General features: G+C 34.0%; 1 protein-coding gene across 4 annotated transcripts in view; it reads left to right on the top strand.

Moving 5' to 3' along the window:
- DPP10 (dipeptidyl peptidase like 10) overlaps positions 1 to 19,610 on the top strand; it is a 715,620-nt gene that overhangs the window by 156,031 nt on the left and 539,979 nt on the right. For 3 of the 4 annotated variants that reach the window (XM_045826271.1, XM_045826270.1, XM_045826272.1), the window contains exon 2: positions 17,200 to 17,314. In XM_045826271.1, coding sequence (XP_045682227.1) covers positions 17,200 to 17,314 — 115 coding nt within the window. Of the gene's footprint in view, positions 1 to 17,199; positions 17,315 to 19,610 lie in introns of those variants that run through there. The other variant, XM_045826273.1, reaches the window with a different exon arrangement.

Genomic DNA, 19,610 nt, shown 5'->3' with positions numbered 1-19,610 from the left:
TAAAGGAGATGAAGGTAAAGCAGATTAACTTTACAGTCTCTGAGACTGGATAATCATTGCTGATCTGCCCTATCTTTATACCTCCATTCTTCCATAAGGGAGAGGCTAATGCTTTTTATAGGATCACAGATTAGGCTCTGCCTCTTTATCTCTTCCCACTTCTTCAGTATTTCCCTGAATAAATATTCAAGGTCATTACTAGAATGTTGTTAAATTTGGACACATAAAAATTCTGACCTTGAGCTTTACTAACCAATATAACATTGAATTTATACTCACCACACATTTCCAATAGCTGGTAAATTAAAGTGTATTTTGTTTTTCCTCTTTAAATATTGGATGAACAGTATTCCTGTATACAGGTATCATACTTGTCTCCTGAACATTTGTATGGTCACTGTATCAATATATTTTATTTATTCCCATATATTTTTCCATCAGTGCCTTTATGTCAGAGATTTGAAACTCATTTTCAACAGGGGCCACGTCAACCTTGCAGTTGCCTTCAAAGGGCTGAATGTAATTTCTACACCTTAACTGTTAAGGAGTAGTTACATGTATACAGTCCTAAAATTACATTCAGCCCTTTGAAGGCAACCACGAAGCTGTTGTGGTCCCTGGTGAAAATGAGTTTGACACCTCTGCTTTATGTGAATAACAGATGTGTTGACTTTTGAGCCCATTTACCAATAAGAATGATATTACTACCACTTGGAAACTTTTGTGCATTATATAGGCATAAGAATTTCAGAACTGATTTTTTATCACAATGAAATGGTCAGTAACCTAATCTTCATCATTGACTCATTAGTTTTCAAAACATTCATCAACGCTAAGAATTTGATAGTAATTGGACTTACAGACCTGTAGCACTGTGCCAATATGCAGTTCCCAAAAATCCATTACACAGATAGACTATGTGTTTCCAAACTAAGACTAGGAAAATTGATTGTTTTCCTTATAAGTTTACGTAATCAAAAAATTCTAGAACTGTTAACTGTTTTAAGAGGTCATTCAGGTGAAACATTTGCTTGCTTATAGAACTCCCTTTACACTATTCAGAACAGGCAGCATCACTTTCTGTTGCAAAATATTTTTGGAAAAAATCTTTATTCCATTTAAACAATGCCATGTATGTATGCAATCTTTTACTATGTCCAGTCTAATATTCTTGAGTGCTGTTTAAGCCTTTATTAATCTAAATTTTACCTCCATAGGAATGACTCCCTCCTGGTAGTGTCCTTCATACAGTACATAGAGTTTGTGTAATATAAAACTAAATAACTGCCTATAAACCTATATACTAACCAATATAACATTGGTTAACATTGGTTAACATTGGTTATATATATATATACATATACACACACATATATATAATCTATATTGTCCAATTTAAACTCATTTGATCTTACTTTAGAGCAGCATTCTTCAAACTTTCCTGCTAAAAATTATTAGGAAGCTTAGGAACTCATAAAAACTACTTCTTGGAATATCTTTGGGATCTAAATGATTTGTCTTTAAAACATAACTTTTTTCTTACTACTCCATACTTAATCTATACTTACTTTGAAACACAGTATCTTATTTTATTAATTTGATAGAACACTTCTACACATCAAATGTCCAGGTAGAATAACATCTCTGTGAGTGGCCTTTGAGTTTATTCTGCAGTTTATATTCTTGCCATGCTTCTGTGTCCTTCAGACCAGTGTGCATCCAAACTTGGGGAGTGTAGCCTTAGTAGATCACAGGTATAATATATTTAGTGTTGTTGTTGTATTACCAAAAATTGTTCCCTGTGACCACTACACATATAGGTATCAAGCTGAAGTAGGCATCAAATTGAAGTATATATTTTGACTGTAAATCTGAGCATTGTCACATGGCATATTAGGATGTGCTGCTGATAAATATCTCACTGGGGATGGTAGACTGAATCCCAGAAATGTGTCTGCTGTGAAAGTTTGAAAAACAGGTGCCTATCAAGTTCAGGCTACCACTCAACAAAGTCAACTGGCTTGTTGTCCACATTTCTGATAATATTCCATTTATTTTGTAGATTGAGTCACCTAGGTACAAGATCTGTCCCTCGGGCTTGGGGCACAGGTTTGAGATACTTTGGTGTTTATATTCACACTAATCGGGTCAGTCTCTTTCATGCAGATGCACATTAGTTGAGGGAACAGAGACTGGCAAATAAACCATAGTGCTGCCCTGGCTGGTGTAGCTCAGTGGATTGAGTGCGGGCTGGGAACCAAAGTGTCGCAGGTTCGATTCCCAGTCAGTGTACATGCCTGGGTTGCAGGCATGACCCCCAGCAATCATACATTGATGTTTCTCTCTCTCTATCTCCCTCCCTTCCCTCTCTAAAAATAAATAAATAAAATCTTAGAAAAAAAAAGACACATTTAAAAAAAAACATAGTGCTGAGGTGTAACTTGATAAAGAAAAGAAAAGAAAAATGACCTGCAGCCCGCGGGACTTACACCAGTCTGATCTGGTCATCTATCCCTATTGATAGGCATTTCAGGGAAGCTGAATGAATATCTAGCAGTTGCTTGGTGAACATGGAATCAGAGTAAGGAAAATCAGTTTTACAATTATAGTATTTAGTAGGTTGAGCCTAATATTTCCTAATACATTCATTCTTCAGTAGGAATTTATGTGCCTCAGGAATCAGAGTGGTCAAGAACTTGGAGGGCACTGCTGGCATTTGGCCTCTTCTGAGTGCTGCATGGCTTCTAGGGGTAGAAAAGTGGAATCAGGATATAGGGGTGTCTGTCTCTGTAGACTGGGACCAGTTCTATGTGTTATGATTCAACTGAGAAAGCAGTGGTTCCATTTTTATCCCCCAAATTCACTTTGGTGCCACCATGTAGTATAGGAAAGCTTCTGGTAAGGAAAAAAGTAAAGGAAATACATGTTCAGCATTCATGGAGTTGATATGGTAATTGGTAGATTTTGTTAATTTTTGGATTAAGTTTTACAAAGCTGTATCTGAAAGAATTATTGCTTTATTTTGTTCTCTTTTTCTCTGTGCCTTTCCCCCAATTTATTATTATTATTTATTATTATTATTTATTATTTTTATTTATTTATTTATTTATTTATTTATTTTTGAGGAAGAGAGTTTCCAAAAAACTATTTATAGCTTTTTTTTCTTTGAAGGACTGTCTTAAATTTATCTTCAGAAATCTCTTATGAAAAGCTTAACAAAATGAAAAATGACAAGTTCTGTGTTGGTAAGCTCATCACTGTGACTATTAATATGGAATCTTTATATCAATGTATTTTATGAGGAGATAGTTTTCTATTGGCTTGAGACAACTATTGTATTAAACATCCCAAAGTCTCAGAATGCTATCATGCTAATAAGTATCCCCAGAAAATAAGCCAATGTATGTCATGTAGCCAAAGCAGTGATGATTTCACAAGAGTGAGAGAGACATGAAGTTGGTTGTTTCTTCCTGATAGGTTGGTTTTCACTCCTGGTCTCCTCTTCCACTCAGACATAAGGTTGACCATTGAATTTTATTACTCTTTTTTGCAGAATGAAAATGTAAGACCTGCAAAATTTAAAAAAAATTCTAATTTAGATTTAAAACTACCCATAATCTAATAATTCAGGCAAAATGAACAGTTAGAGCAGACCTCTTTTGAAAGTGTATGAGGGATAGTTTGTTTTTAACTAGCAGACTGGGGGGACATTCTGAGAACTGCTGCAGATACTGGCTACTGTATTCACAGAGACTAGGGAAAAAGAAGACTGTCTTCAGCAGATGAATGGAAACATTGATTGGCTTTGAGACAAGTAATTGCCTTACTAATAAATACAAAAACACATCAGTCAGAGAAGTCCTCCTTTAAGCATAGCGTGAATGATGCATGGTGTGTACAAAGTGTAGCTTACCTAGGGTTTACTTAATTATTCCTGGTCCAGTTGGTTTCTGACAAATAGCCAGGGTGCTACCTTACCGCAGATTTTTAAAAAGTCTAAATCTTGGTTGCCTTTTTTTTTCATTGTGTAGTGTGCATGTATAATATAGCATGCATAGTGAAGTGATTACAAACATTACAAAGTAGTAGAAGATTTAATACACACATACTCTTTGCATTTCAAATTAAAAGGAACATAGGAATATTAATTATTACAGTGGGAACATAATTTGTTACTTCTCTTCTTTTTAATACCTATATGGTACTTATTAACATTTTAATGTCAAAAGCAATAAAAATAATTAAAAGCACATTTAGTTCCTGTTCTGCCTCATTTCATTACTTTTGGCTTTTTTTTCTGTTGAAGTAAAAGTAATGAAATTGGTGTCTTACCTATAGCTGTCTTTTAATATTACTTTTTTGTTTGTGAAGAAGGAATTAGAAATATATATATTTTTACCTACATTCATGCTATCTTTAAACTTGAAATAAGTGACTGCACCTCCATACCTAATATTTAAAAGTCGGAGTTGAAAATTTCTATAAAAGAGCAAATGCTTAACTTTTAAAGTTTAGGAGCTTTTATTTTTTAAGTTAGTAAGTAATAGATGTTCAATATATAAATGTTTACAAAATATTGTTTTGAGCTACATCAAATGTGTCTGTTTCTATTTCAATATTGGTTTCTACTCCTGAGAAACCAAAGGTCTTTCTACTGACAGAGATGAATTCTTCTTAGCCATAGAAGTTCCCTCTGGTGAGCCTTTCTGAGAAATGGCACTTGGTTTGGAGGAAAGAAAGAGATTTCCAGATGTGACCCAATACTTACCTATTGGGAAGGTTTTTGGCTTGCAATTTTGTGGTGGTGGTGTAGACATGCAGTTAGTTAAAATAAGGAGATCTGATGAATTGCCTATATTTCCCCCAGATGCTCAGCATCTGAAGGTCAGCTGTTACTAATGTAGAAGCAGTTACTAATGTTGGCTTTGAACTTGGCTTGAAGCTATAGCACCACTTGTTCTTTTCAGGAAGTCCTCCTTTGTCAATGGCTTTGGTATTTTCTTAACCTTTGTTTGGAATCTTATTTGACTCCTGGACAGCTGCAACCTCTGACCACTAGAAAAGAAAGCAAATTAAACACACATTGTTCAACTTAAACAGATAGCCAGGAATGAAGTTTCCTTCTTCTTTCATATTTAAGTTTTTCCTGGCTGAAATCATTTTTTTAACTTAGGAAATTATTAAAATAGATATGGTCCTTATCATCTTTAACATTTAACACCATCAAGAACTTTTCTCTATTTTGGATTCCTGTCATGTTTATCATCTTTACAGTAGTAGTTCATATGGTAAATATTAATACAAGAATAAACTGTGTCACATAAAACTGTAAATCTAATTTTGCCCCACTTTGTAAATTGATGTCTATGTTAGTAACAGTCTGAGGTCATATTTAGGCTTTAAAAACATGTATGTCATTACAAGTTTAGAAAAGTCTTATGAAACTGTCTCAGAGGAACTACTTTTCCTGACTCAATGACAGGACTCATGAACAATTACATATAGTATTGTTATTCTTCAAATTTGAGATGCATGGGTACAGAAGTTAAATTTATATAGAATAAAGAGTTTATGACAGTTTTCACCTACATTTTTTAGAAGACTCACAAATATCATCATATGTGATTTGATAATATCATCCCTATTTTGTCTGTGAACCTAGCAAGGCTGTGTTTTACCTAGTAGGTGGAAAATGGGGATGGGTTTTGTGACATTATTGCTGCATCTGACAATGCCTTATGGCATTATTTGTGCATATACTGCTATTTCTGTTTGATGCCCAAGACAACAAAAGCCTCACCTTATATCACACAATTAATATAGGCAGACCAAGCTACTGTTTTGCATTCCACATTAGACTTGGATAGTCTGTTTTCAATTTAGTTTTGCATCACATCTTGCTACAAAGTCAACTATATGTATTGATAATTAGAAACTAAAATTCTGAGAGTAACTGCAGGGTAAATATAAAGATTCAACAGTATAAAAGTAAAAATAATGGTTTCTTAGTTCGTTACATTCATATATGTAATCAATATAGGTGGATGCATTATGTACCAAAACCTGTGCTGGACATTGTAGACACAATGTTAAATGACTACAATCCTTGCTCCTGTCATAGGTGTAAGGTAAGTTTGCTACATAAAATATTATAACTTTGGAAAGACTTAGCAGATTATGTTTGCTGTTCTCTCATTCCTGAAATCAAGCTCAAAGATGATTATTTGGCTTGTTAGCAACTCATGGTGGTGGCAAACCAACTCCAGAAACTTAGGGCTATTGATCCAGTTTGCATCCACTGAGATACTTTTTAAAAATAAATTAAATTTATTGGGGTAATGTTGGTTAAGAACATTATGTAAGTTTTTGGTGTACAGTTTTATATTACACCATATGTATATTGCATTGTGTGTAGTCTGCAGTCACCATATATTTGACCTGCTCTAACCTCTTCATCCTTCACCTAACTCTCTTCACATCTGGTAACCACTATACTATTTGTCTGTGCCTATGAATTTGTTTCATTTGTCCATTTGTTGTTTTTTGCTTCATATACCACGTATGAGTAAAATCTTATCCTTTTCCATGTGACCTATTTCACTTTAAACAACAAACATACTGCTCCTGAAATGAATTGGCAACTACACTCCTGGCATGTGTTTTTAGATTTCAGAGGCAGAACAGAGTTCATCGTCTAGTTCTCACATGGCTGGGATGCATCTGTCAAGATTAAAGACTCTATTCGTACCTAATAAAGCAAAAAGCTGAGTGTAGTGCTTCAGTCCAAATGTTTGTGAACACTTACTGTATGCTGCACTATGTATTTTGGATACAAAGAATAGTGTAAAATATTCTTTGACTGAGTGGAATGCTATTGAAACTAAACCTCGATTTGGTGAATAGCAAACACAGAAGAATATAATCAAAGTGACCATTATGTCCCAGACATTAGTTGTTGGGTTTATAGCTATAAAATATTAGACCAATTTTACATGTGATAAATCTAGTAAGTAGAATGTTGGAAATTAAAATCCAGATATACTGATTCCAAAGACACTAAGCCACTTGTTTACTAAGTTCCTCAAGTCTGAGATGGGTCATTTTAGCAGTTCTAGAACTGTGTCACTATAGGACGTAATTTCTGTGTTGAGGTTCTCAAATTTAGTGTGCATAGGAATCATCTGGAAGCATGTAAAAACAGAGATTGCTCAGCCTTTCCCTAAAACTCAGGAGTTCTCTGGTGAGGCTGAATTATTTGTATTCTCGTGATCTCAGAGGTAGTATTGCCATTTTTGAGGATCACTGATTTAGGTGAATGTGCATCAAACTTTAGCATACAATGAATCACCTGGGGAGCTTGTTAAAGGATGCTGAGACTGCCCTGGCCTTGGAGATGCATAAGGTCTGGGATGGAGCTAAATAATTTTCATTTCAAACAAGCCATCAGAGGATGAGATTTCTCAGCCTCTAAAGGTCACTTTTAGACTCTGCTTGTTCATGGACTGCACTGAGCTAAGCAACTGTCTGAATAGGTTGACAGAAGCAACCTAATAAGAAACCCAGTTTTGAAAAATGTAAGATATTTGATCAAAATATGTACTCTACTTAACACAGAATCTTCTTATGAGAGAAGTAGGAACAATGAAGGAAATAGTGAATGACATGAATTTAATGGTCAATATTAAGAAGTTGTAGGCACAGTAGGTAACTGTTGATGATGTACACATAAGGAAGACACACATACAGAGGGAGAAAATAGGTTTCTGGAAAGATATGGTTATACCTTCAGCTGTCTACTTAGGATTATTTTTAAAATAGCTTGTGAATAAATTCTTTTAGTAGTAATATATACATCTGATTAAAATTTTATATGATAAAAAGAGGCATTGGGTGATATCACTAGAAATAGTGTTCATGTAGAGCAAAAATGTGGGCCAGGGCCACGGTCTGGGGGAACTCCATAGTTTAGAGGTAAGGCTAAGAAGAAACTAATAAAGAAAATGGATGAGTGGCAAGCATTGGGGATAAGAACAAGAGTGTGTTTTTGAAGGAGTCAAATAAGTGCTTTTCTGGGAAGATTGGATGACTGACGGATTAAAATGTTGCTAAGAAGTCATGGAGGGTAGTGGGAAAATGGGCTATGTGCTTTGGTACCATAGAGCTCATAAAGATGTCTCATGGGAAAGTCCTTCTTTACAGAAAGAAGGTATAATAACATATTGTAGGTCAAAGTATAAACAACATGTCTCTAAGTGTTGTGCATAGAACTTTTTTCTTTGAAATATAGTTTTGTTTCTCATTTTTTATTGATATACTCTTATTAGGATAGATATAGACTAACTTTCAATACCTGGAATCCATCATTACTTTTTTATTTTTAAAATAATTTACATAATTATTTTTTAATATGAACATCCAGGTTGTTTCATCAGTTTAAAAATGAGCTTTGCTAGGATTTTCACTGGAATTACTTTAAATTTTTAGATTCATCTTGAAAAATGGACATTGTTATGATAGTGACTCCTGCTTCACAGAAATTCAGTGATTTCCTGTCCTTCAAGTGGTCTTATAAATCATCCAGTAAAGTTTTGTGGTTCTCTTTCTTTGGACACTAAGACATTTTAATGCCCTTTAATATATAATGTTGCTATTATATATGTTTTTAAAATTATGGCAAAATATGCATAACGTAAAGTTTACCATTTTAGCCATTTTTAATTAATTGTACAGTTCATTGGCATAAAGCACATTCACATGATTGTGCAACCATCACCACCACCATTTCTAGAACCTTTTTTTTCTCAAACTGGAACTGTATTCCCCTTAAACAGTAACTTCTCAGTTCCTCCTATCCTCTGTCCCTGGAAACCAGATGGAGATAGATAATTCCTATCTCTATGCATTTGAATGTTTGGGTAACTTGTATAAGTGGACTCATACAATATTTGTCTTTCTGTGATGGGCTTATGTCAATTACTACTGTCTTCAAAATTCATAGGTGTTATATCATGTCAGAATTTTCTTCCTCTTTAATTATGAATAATGTCCATGCAGGTGTATACTGCTTTTTGTTTTTCCATTCATCCATCTGTAGGCAGTGGGGTTACTTCCATTTTCAACTATTGTGAACAATGCTGCTATGAACATAGGTATTCAAATAATTGTTCAAATCCCTGCTTTTAATTGTTTGAGCAACATGCCCAGAGTTGGAATTGCTGAATAATGTGGTAATTTTATTTTTAACTATTGAGAAACTGCCATATTGTTTTTCCATAACTGTACCATTTGCATTCCCATCAACAGTGTACAGGTTTCCAGTTTTTCTGTATCCTTGCTGACACTTGTTATTTTCTGTTTTCTTGGTTATAGCTGCCCTAATATGCACGAAGTGGTATTTTATGGTTTTGATTTGCAATTTCCTAATGATTAGTTATGTTGAACATCTTTTCACGTGCTTATGGCCACTTGTATATTTTTGGAAAAAATCCTTTACTATTACTTTTTCATTATATAATATTGTTCGTTCTTTCTTACAACAGTTTTTAACCCAGACTTAAATTGTCTGATAACATTATGTCCCTTGCTATCTTTTGGTTATTATTTGCATGTGATACCTTTGTCATTCTTTTACTTTAAAACTAATGTGTATCCTTAGATCTAAAGTGAGTCTTTTGTGGACAACAGAGTGCATTCTGTTTTGTTTTTTGTTTTTAAATATATTTTGCCAATCTGTTTTTTTGATTGAGGAGTTTATTCCATTTATTTTAAAAATAATTAGTCATAGGGAAGGATTGGATGTTGACATTTTGTTTGTTTTCTAAGTCTTATAGCTCTTTGGTTCCTCATTCCTTCTCTTACTACCTTCTTTTGTGTTTAGTTGATATTTTTCTGTGTGACATGTTTTGGTTCCCTTCTCATCTCCCTTTGTAGAAGGGAGATTTTATAGAAGATTTGTAGCTACCATGGGGAACAGGTCTTTTTGCAGCATTAGTATTCCCTGGGCCTATGTTTTCACTCCCCGCCCCCCAAGTTATCCAGTATGCATGGCTGTTTTTAAATATCTTAATTTCCTAAAAAGTTTCATCTCTGCTTTTTCTTTATGCTGTAGGTGTTCTGTTGTGTTCCTCTACCTGTCTACAATCTTTTGCCCTCAGATTTTGCATGTCTACAAATTCCCTGCAGTTTTCATGCATCATGGAAACTGCCACTGCCTCCCACAGCTTCCAACCTTAGATAAGGAAGTATGCTGCTATTTCTTTCTGATCTCCAAGCCAGACAATGCAGAAAAACCCTCTGGGTAGCCCACAGATTGGCCAGAACATGCAAAGAAATTCCAGTCATATTCTTTCACATGAGAGAAGGAATGAGGGGTTGGGCCACCTTCTCCTAATGCTGCTGCACAGTGCCAGAAAGAGGGTGGGAGCATTGAAAAATACTGTAAAATTTTCTACCTTTTTGTGTGTGTGTTTTTCTTGATTGGACAATTTCTTGGTTGTTGCAGACCCTTAACTTGTTTGAATAAAACTATGTTAATCGGTCTTTTGATTTTTGCTTAATGTTTCTGTGGGGGAAGTGAGGGCCTACAATTTCCTAATTTGCCATCTTGCTGATATCAGATCTGTTTGTTTTGTTGTAGTTTTGGTGGTGGTTTTGAAAATTAAACCGATTCACAGTTGCAGATGTTCAGCTAAACCTCTAAGTCATGATATTAAAATGTAAAACTATTACTGAATAATATATTGATGATAGCTGTCATCTTTGTTTTATTTCTAATTTAATGGTAATCCATCTAGGAGTATGTCTCAATCAAATGTAATTTGATAAGTGTCAAATTACAATTGAGACAATTGTTAGTTCTTTTATTAAAAAATTGAACAAATAAAATCAAATCCGAATTTAAAAATAATGCAAGTAGCAATAAAAGACTCTGTCTTTGCATTTTGTAAACAAACTCCCAGGTGGTGTTGCTCTCTATAGCTTATACGATGAGTAGCATTGATTTAGCACTGCTTCATGTACAGTTACAACACAAATTATTACCAACATAATTTTGAAAGCTGTATAACTTGCAATACTTTACCAAAAATATGTGCTTTGCTTAGCATAGCGTCTTCAAATTAAGGAACATGATAAATGAGGAAATTGTGAATTTCCATGTATATAATGGGCAGTGTTAAGAAGCAGTAGGTATTATAAGTATTAAGCTACAATTAAGCATGAGAAACAATCCCTATGGCTTTATTTTCTTTATCAATGTTCTTAATTTATATGTGTAGAGAACTATGACTGTATTTTTAAAAAGTGGATATAATTTCATAATATTTAATTATTGGTACTGAGCTCTTGCAGTAAATTCACTAAAATTTTATTTAGTATTTTTTATTTATTTATTTAAACAGAATTCAAATCTTTTTATGTCCTTTTTCAGATGTACTATCAAGAGAATATGAACTTAATAAATTTGGGAATTTTTTGCTTTCAGTATACTCTAAAATGTTTTGAATGGTATAGGAATTATTTATTTTTTTGGAGGCAAAATTTGTGACTTTGTACTTTTGGGGAGCTCCTTAAGAATTATCTCAACTTTTTATGTTTATTGGTTTATTTCAGGTGGCAAATTCTGTCAGTTATTCTTTGTGCTAGAAAGAAGATACATGCACTTTGTTGAACTTCCCAAACACTTTAGTATGTATTTTTATACACAGTTTTCACTTATTTAAAAAATACAAATATTTCTGGTTCCTTTTTTATTCCAATTTTTACATAGCTATCTAACCCCACCACAATCAACACCTAATTTTTAGGAAATGTTGATTTGATGTTGAAAGAATTTTTTTTTATTAATGCAAGGAAATTAATACTTTTCTTTCCCATTTATCTTATAAAAATTTGTGATTTCCTATTTTCCCTTTTCTTCTTTAACTTTTTGTTTCATTGGTAGTTATTAATGGTTCAAATATGGTTAAATAGAATTATTTAAAAATAATGGGCCAACTGTTGAATCCCCATATCTCTAGGTTTCTCAAGCCAGAACTGGCTAAACATTTCTTAGGAATTATGTAAAAATGATTCTCATCAATTTGGATTTTCTTCTGATATAATGATGAAACAATATAAAACATATAACAGTATTTTAACTTCCTTTAAGATGTTTTCCTGTATAAATGTTTTTGGACTATTTCTGATTTGTTCAGAATTGAACTATTCACTGTTGTGAATGTGAACACTATGAGAAAAGTAAGATCATTTAAATAAAAAGAAATTCAAACTTTTGAGCTATTTAACAGAAACTTAATTATAGACTTTTTTACCCATTTTATTTTAAACTTGAGGAACTTATTTTGTTTCAGAGAACATTAGTAGTCTGTTTATGTGAAGACTTAAATACATCAGATGGGTTTTAAAGTGATAAATTTATTTAAATATGAATACTAGGAGGGGATATAAGTAAAGGGAAGAGTTGAGTTTTTGAATGATTGATGTGATTATGTTGAAAACCAGACTAAGAATCAATGCATTAAATGTTAATATTCTAACCTGAAAATCTAAGTTTATCTTTTCAAGTAACGATAAAGATATTTTAAAGAACCTGTGGTTCTTAGAAAATTAAGAACCTTCCCTGTGGTTCTTAGAAAATTAACATGTGGTTGGAGAATACCTATTTTTAAAACACACCCACATCCAATTTACTGATGTCATTTAGGCATCACCATGTTTTTGTCTCTTGTGTCTTCCTCTAAATGTTATCAATCTGAGACTGCTTTAGTATGGAGGTATCCTGTGCCTTCTCATGATTCATATGACTGATGAATATTGGAGTTTTCTAAGGGAAAGTATAAATGAGATACTAAAAAACTTGATAAGCTTTACTTTACCTTCCTTGTAAGGAAATTGAATATGTTTTCTACCTGTGATGTTAAACATTTTGTCCTTTGCACGTCAACAAATTAAAAATGCATTTGGATTTATGTAAACTATGTGTCATGGACACCTTTCTCTTGCTGTTTTCTGCAAGGTGATGAGTATATGGATTGGCAGTACCTACAACATAAATAACTAGGTTACAGATCGAGTTTAATTTGGTCTGGAGTACCAACATGTGTCTAGACAGTTGCAGCAATATTATCTGGAATTGGACACAAGTGTTTCATGTGATGCATCCATTCACTGGAGGACTGACTTTCAAAAGCACCCCTATATATGGAGTATGAGATACTTGCTCTTGTACTTCCTAACCTTTGTTGGGAATATAATATCCCAACATTGGCTCTGTTCTGCATCCAATTGACCATGTTGCAAGCACCTTCAGTGTTTCATTTTTCAGGCTGCTGCATAGCACCTTGCGAGTTTTGTGACCCTGGAACGTGCAGTTGATTGCTTTCAGGTATTGTCTGGTAGGAAGTCATTGAAAAGCAAAGACAATTGGGACCATGTCCTGCAGCAATGAAAATTAGTGTGCAGGAGATTGTTAAAAGAGAAGGTAACTTCAAGAATGACAACTCTGTTTTGTTAACCAAGCATCAAATAACTGAGGTAAAAATAATTACAATCAAACTAATCTTTAGCAAGTAGCTACATTTTAAAACTTTAATATTAATGTGTACTTAGCTAGTAGCACTGTGTCTCTATACCCTTTCATGACTCTGTTTATGCCACTTACCTAATTGGATGATCATTTTCTGAGCACCTATCAAGAGAACCAGAGATTGTTAAGCAGTCAAGTAATCCAAAGTTATCTAAGATGCCATTCTCACTTTTAGGAGATAATAACTTGGACACAGATATGATCAGTCTTTATACATGACTCTAATCATTACTATCACTATCATCACTACTATTATTGTCATAATTATCATCACCATAGCCCCTATCATCATTCATTCATTCATTCATTCATTCACTCATTTTGTATTATCTGTTGTATACCCAGTGTGTACCAAACACTGTTCGGAATGCAAAGAAATAGCAGAGAGCAAGATGAACTAGGTTACTTACATTACAAAACTTCTTTTCTGGAGAGCTGAGGCAGATAAAATGAACACTAAAACAGTTTAATATATATTGTTATATATATGATTAAATATAATATGACATTTGATATACAAAAAAAATGATAGCTTTATGAAGAAAATTTTAGCTGAGTGAAGGGAATAGTAGGGGATATGTTATGTTGTTTTAGAGAGGAGATGGTCAGGTAAGGTTTCCTGTGGAAGGAGTGTTTGAGATGAGACTTGGACAATGAATGCGAGGGTGTGGAGGGAGAACATCCCAAGCAGTACACTTAGTGTGAACTTTCTTGTACATTTAAGTAAGAATTTTCTTTAAATAATTTGTTTTAATTCTTGTAAGATTTTAGAATAATTATCATTAGTATTACAGTTAACATTTTTTAAAGAATCTGAGGCTTGAAAAATTAACAAAAATATTTGCCATCTCATCTCTATTGAGGACCAGATATAACCTGTTGATACAATGTATTTCATGCATTGTTTTCCTAGTGGAAGGAAAATCATATCTGGCCTTCATAATTAGGGAAAATTCCCCAAAGAAGAGACATTTGAGCAGGATGTTGGATGCTGACAATGTCTATAATTGGATGCACATGAAAAGGGTGGGATGGAGGGAAATTAGGTAATAGGATGTGTGGTGGACAGACAGGGGAGAATTACAGTAGGTGTTCATTAAGTCTGCTTGTTCCTGAACAGGGGTGCATAGGCACCCTGGGCATTGATGAGTCACTTCAGAGCAGCTGCATATTCTTATGTGTTCCTTCTAAGAAGAAAAAATTATCAGTGACATATGTTTTATTACTTTAAAAATGGTGTATTTTCTCAGTTTGCTGTGACAAGGAAAACAAATGTATTTGAAAGCATTACAGAATTCAGGAAAGCTTTTATATAACTATGGATTTCTTAAAGAAAAAGTATTAAAGTGCAACTATTATTATGTTGGGGCACCAATCATTCCTTGATTCATTGATGTATTGATTGATTCATGAATTTATCCTAGAAATATTTACTTTTAGAGCAGCATAGTACAATGGTTAAGGATATGTCCTCTGAAGCCCAGCTTATGGTCTGGGCCCTGATATCTCCACTTATTATCAGTGAGTGGATTGTTTTAAAATATCTTTTTAAATCTCATTTTTTTCATTTGTAAATCTGTCAAATTAATAGTAATTTCCCCTGATCTTTATGAGGATTATATGAGATTATGAATATGAAGTACTCAGTATAATAAATACACATAGTAAGATATTGAAGCTATTGTTAGTCTTAGACAATATAGGACAGCACATGGTGATTACATCATATTGAAACACAAAACAAAACAAAATCTGAAGCCATTTCTCTAACAATTTGCATTAAATTTAAGTGACAGTAAATCAAGTCAGAATTAGTTTATTTAAATTCTTGTTTACTCTTAATTCTTTTACTAAACTGAGAAGTCAGTTACCCTTTCTTAATCTCTTCCTTACATTGAGAAGTGATGTTACTTGGCTCACTTCCCTTTCAGGCAACAAATGCAAACAAGTTTATGATTTGTGGCCCACAACCACTTCCTATTTGCTGTCCCTTCTTTCATTAGAGTGTTTCAGAACTTTTTGACCATCCTAGGCTTTGATTTGCAGCATTGATCTCTCTACTCTGTCACTCTGACCCCCAAGTAGTCTTGAAGTAGAGCTTTTATATAGAAGAGTAACTTCACATCACACCTAGAAAACTGTAGTAACATTGAATTCCAGAAAATGGTGGGTTTATGGTCTTAATCCAACTATTTCTTGTCTTGACGTTGTTACTCTGACACTGATGATTTTAGGACCTACTCTCTTGATTTATGTGGAAAATATGAATTGAAATTCTAAGCAAAATACAAGAAGAATACAGATGTTGAATTATAGGCATTTAGAAGCATGAAAAAGAAGTGTAAAGCCTGTCATTTTAAAAAGTGGAATTGCCTTTTGTTGGATTTGGGTCATTAGACTGAAAGAAAAAGTGAAAGTGGTTAATCTCAGATGGGGTAAAACAAACAAGAACAAAATACCTCCTACATAGATTATCTTCTTGAATTTACTTAGAGCCTAATTCAAGTCCAAAGTGTTTATAGCAGGAGTAAATGCCAACTTCACTATATGAAAATTGGCTTCAATGCTTTTTAATCTGTGAGTCACAGGAACTCATTTATAGCTTATTAAATGTTTTCTATACTATTTATCTTTGTTTAAATCATGGCTGCTCTTTGGCTCCTTGAATGATTTATGCACACACAGTGAACTTTATATTTTGTTTATTTTTTCTCAAATCACTTAAATATTTCTGAATAAAGAAGGTTCTATTGGAGAAGAAGGGAAAGATGTTGGGGGATGGAGTAAGAAGAAACAGGAAGCTCCCTGTTTTTATAAATGTTATTGCAAAGAAAATCCAGCATACATTTCAAACCAGTGTGGTCTGTGCTGTGCTTTGGTGAATTATGTTTGCACATTTCTAGTCAAGAAAGTAGATCATCTGAAAATGAAGAGCTTTACTCTGTGCTTTGTGAGAGATCTCAAGTTTATCCTTTCCCATCCATCTTAACTCCCTGACAATATCATGCACGCTTCCCAGGGAGAGGATGCTGCTAAACATTGATATAGAAGCACTCATTTAATTTAGTTACTACACCCTGTTGATTTTTATGAGTGGTGGGGGAGCTGTTTAAAAGGCCCTGTTGTGTGGACAACTGTGCACTGCTCTGCAGTGGTGGTGTTTTGAATGGATTCCCTATCTTTCATCTTTTTTCCCCCATCCAGTTAGAAATGTAGTCTGTAGTGCTTTGGGAGTATTTGTATTTAAATCTTTATTTTAAGTTCTATTGTTACAAGAAAAAGATGTAAATGGACACAGTTTATTTCCATAATTATTTTTTAGAGTATTTTAGCTGCCATTCTCATGTTTATAGTCAATGCATTTAAAATCCCCTACATTTGGGATGATAGGACTAAAGCTCTCCTAGTTTCTCTCTTAGAGAAATAAGATTGCCCCCCAAAAGATAGCCATTTATAATGCATGCACCTTTGCATAATTAAATGAGGTACTGAAGAGGAAAAGGATTCTAATCAGCATTCAAACTGTGATTGTATCATGCACGGAATCATTTCTTTATGAATACATTTCTCCTGGAGCATTTATAATTATGGAACTTTTTTTTCTATCTCGGTAGGAACTGGGAAGTAACAGCCCTCCACAGAGAAACTGGAAGGGAATTGCTATTGCCCTGCTGGTGATTTTAGTTGTATGTTCACTCATCACTATGTCAGTCATCCTCTTAACCCCAGGTAATTGGTCTTTATTCCTCTCTTATGATGGTATTGTGGATGATAATTTCACATTCTAATGCCTTAAGAGGGTAGCCATATGTGATATCTTAGGGTGCATTAGCGTTGGTTGGAATAAAAAATGTATAACCAAACATTTTGCAAATGACACAGTAATTTTATTTAAATATCATGCAAAATATTTCGGGGAAGCTGAAATGAACAGTGAGAATATCAAGGAGATCTTTGGTCTCCATTGCTACTTAGAAATTTATCTTTGCTAGTTTAATAAATTCAGGGTACATTTGACTTTATTGTGGTTTGAAGATAAGAGTGGGGTCTGAAGGTTCCCATATGTAGTTGATGTACCAATTATAGTGACAGTGGTAAGGAGGCTTTGAGGGACAAAAAGGTTTAGATCAAAAGAGAATGAGCTAAGTCACTAAATGTTTTTTCTCCTTTTCCTTTCTTGTCCTGTACTGTTTACATTCTAAGTTTCTCTCTATGTGAAGAACAACTCCAAATTGCCTGCACAATGATATTTGGACTATGTGCTTTAGTTTGCAGTGCTTAACATAAATATACAAATTTTCAGTAGGCTCAGTTCTTATATGGGGATTATTTCAGTACATGGAAGTTTCAGCACTATTTAGCAGGTGCTAATATGGAAGGCAGAGAAAGTCTGCTCACTTTTTAAACTCCCCAAACTGCCTACTAGGAACCAATAAACTTGGCATGCTGCTATACCCACCCACTAGGTTCCATGAAGATTGGACACCCATATACAACTCAGAATTATAAAATATAGTCATTTCTGGGATAAGACTGAGTTGGCTCAAAACTCAACTGGTATTGTGAAGTTGTAGCCTATTGTTGAATGTGTTTCTGTTCTGTTATATCATGTTTGTATTATGTAGTCCCAGCTGGTTATTTTGGAGTTCATTAACTTGTTTCCTTAACTACAAAATATGATTAACAATAGATCTACTTCAGAGTCATTTAGTCAACTATTTATGATGGCCAATTATACAAATGGCAATATCAATTGTTTCAATGTGGTACTTTGTGAAATATGCCATTTTTGTCAAACTATAGACTTGAAATATATAACTCCTCAAAAATACAGTTTGTTGTTGTTATTTAACATAAGATATTGAGAAATTAAGAGAGTTAGGAGGGAACAAAAGGGAAGAAAAATAATTTAAAAAGAGAATGGAAAAATTTCTTGGTAAGAGCTGGCACATCCAGCATTTTCTTTAGGAACTCTCCTATAATTGCCTTATTTGTACTCCTGCAGTTACAGTGCAGTTGAGCAACATGATGGGTCTAAGTTGCTTCAAAATGCCAAGAATTTTTGTTAATGAAAAATGAGCTCATGTTCAGAATAGTGTTTCACTTAAAACTAAGAATTTTGGCATAATTTTTAAAAAGATTTTATTTATTTATTTTTAGAGAGGGAAGGGAGAGAGAAAGAGAGAGAAACATCAATGTGCGGTTGCTGGGGACCTTGGCATGCAACCCAGACATTTGCCCTGACTGGGAATCAAACCTGTGACACTTTGGTTCACAGCCCGTGCTCAATCCACTGATCTACGCCAGCCAGGGCCTGGCATAATTATTAAAAAAATGAATGACTCAGAGTTACTGCTTTCTATAGGTGATGGTTATTTCCTCCACCTGGAGGAAATTAGTGCCATGATTCCTGTGTGTTTCTCTTAAGCTTCCATCCTGATTCTATAACTTTTCCTGGTGATTCTTTCTCAGATTTTCTTGTTATTCTCTGAGGCCATACTGATACCTTGGGGTTCTTGCATGTTGGTATTACAGAAACCTTACAGAGTTGGCCATTTGCTAAATTAAACTTCCTCTGTTCAACCCTTTTCAGGGTGCTCCCATATGAAAACACAGTATTGTTGCACTCAGTTTGCCATACACTTATTCATTTATCAAAGGAAGGACTCAGGCAAGACTCACACCTCTGTTTGAGTTCTATGATTTACTGACTTTGGAAACTTGCCAGTTATTTGGCCTTGTCTTTTACTTCACTCATCTGTATTATGGGTATAATATATATTGCCAACTTTACAGTATTGTTATGAGGAATAAATATAATAATAAACTTCAAGTGTTTAGTATAGTGTCTAGTGTTGCTGCTGCTATCCCTCTTAAAACTGCTACTATTCAGAACTTATTGACCATTAGACACAATGCCAAGCACTGTATTCATGAGGGAGATTTCCAAATAAAGGTATAAAGTCTCTCAGGAATATAGATCATCTGTGATTTCATGTTACATTATGACAGGTAAAAATCTGGA

The sequence above is a fragment of the Phyllostomus hastatus genome, unplaced genomic scaffold, assembly GCF_019186645.2.
Source record: "Phyllostomus hastatus isolate PE091 unplaced genomic scaffold, TTU_PhHast_1.1 phas_scaffold_60, whole genome shotgun sequence".
Lineage (NCBI taxonomy): Eukaryota > Metazoa > Chordata > Mammalia > Chiroptera > Phyllostomidae > Phyllostomus > Phyllostomus hastatus.
The sequence above is the reverse complement of the archived record's forward strand: the minus strand, read 5'-3'. Positions and strand labels throughout refer to the sequence as shown.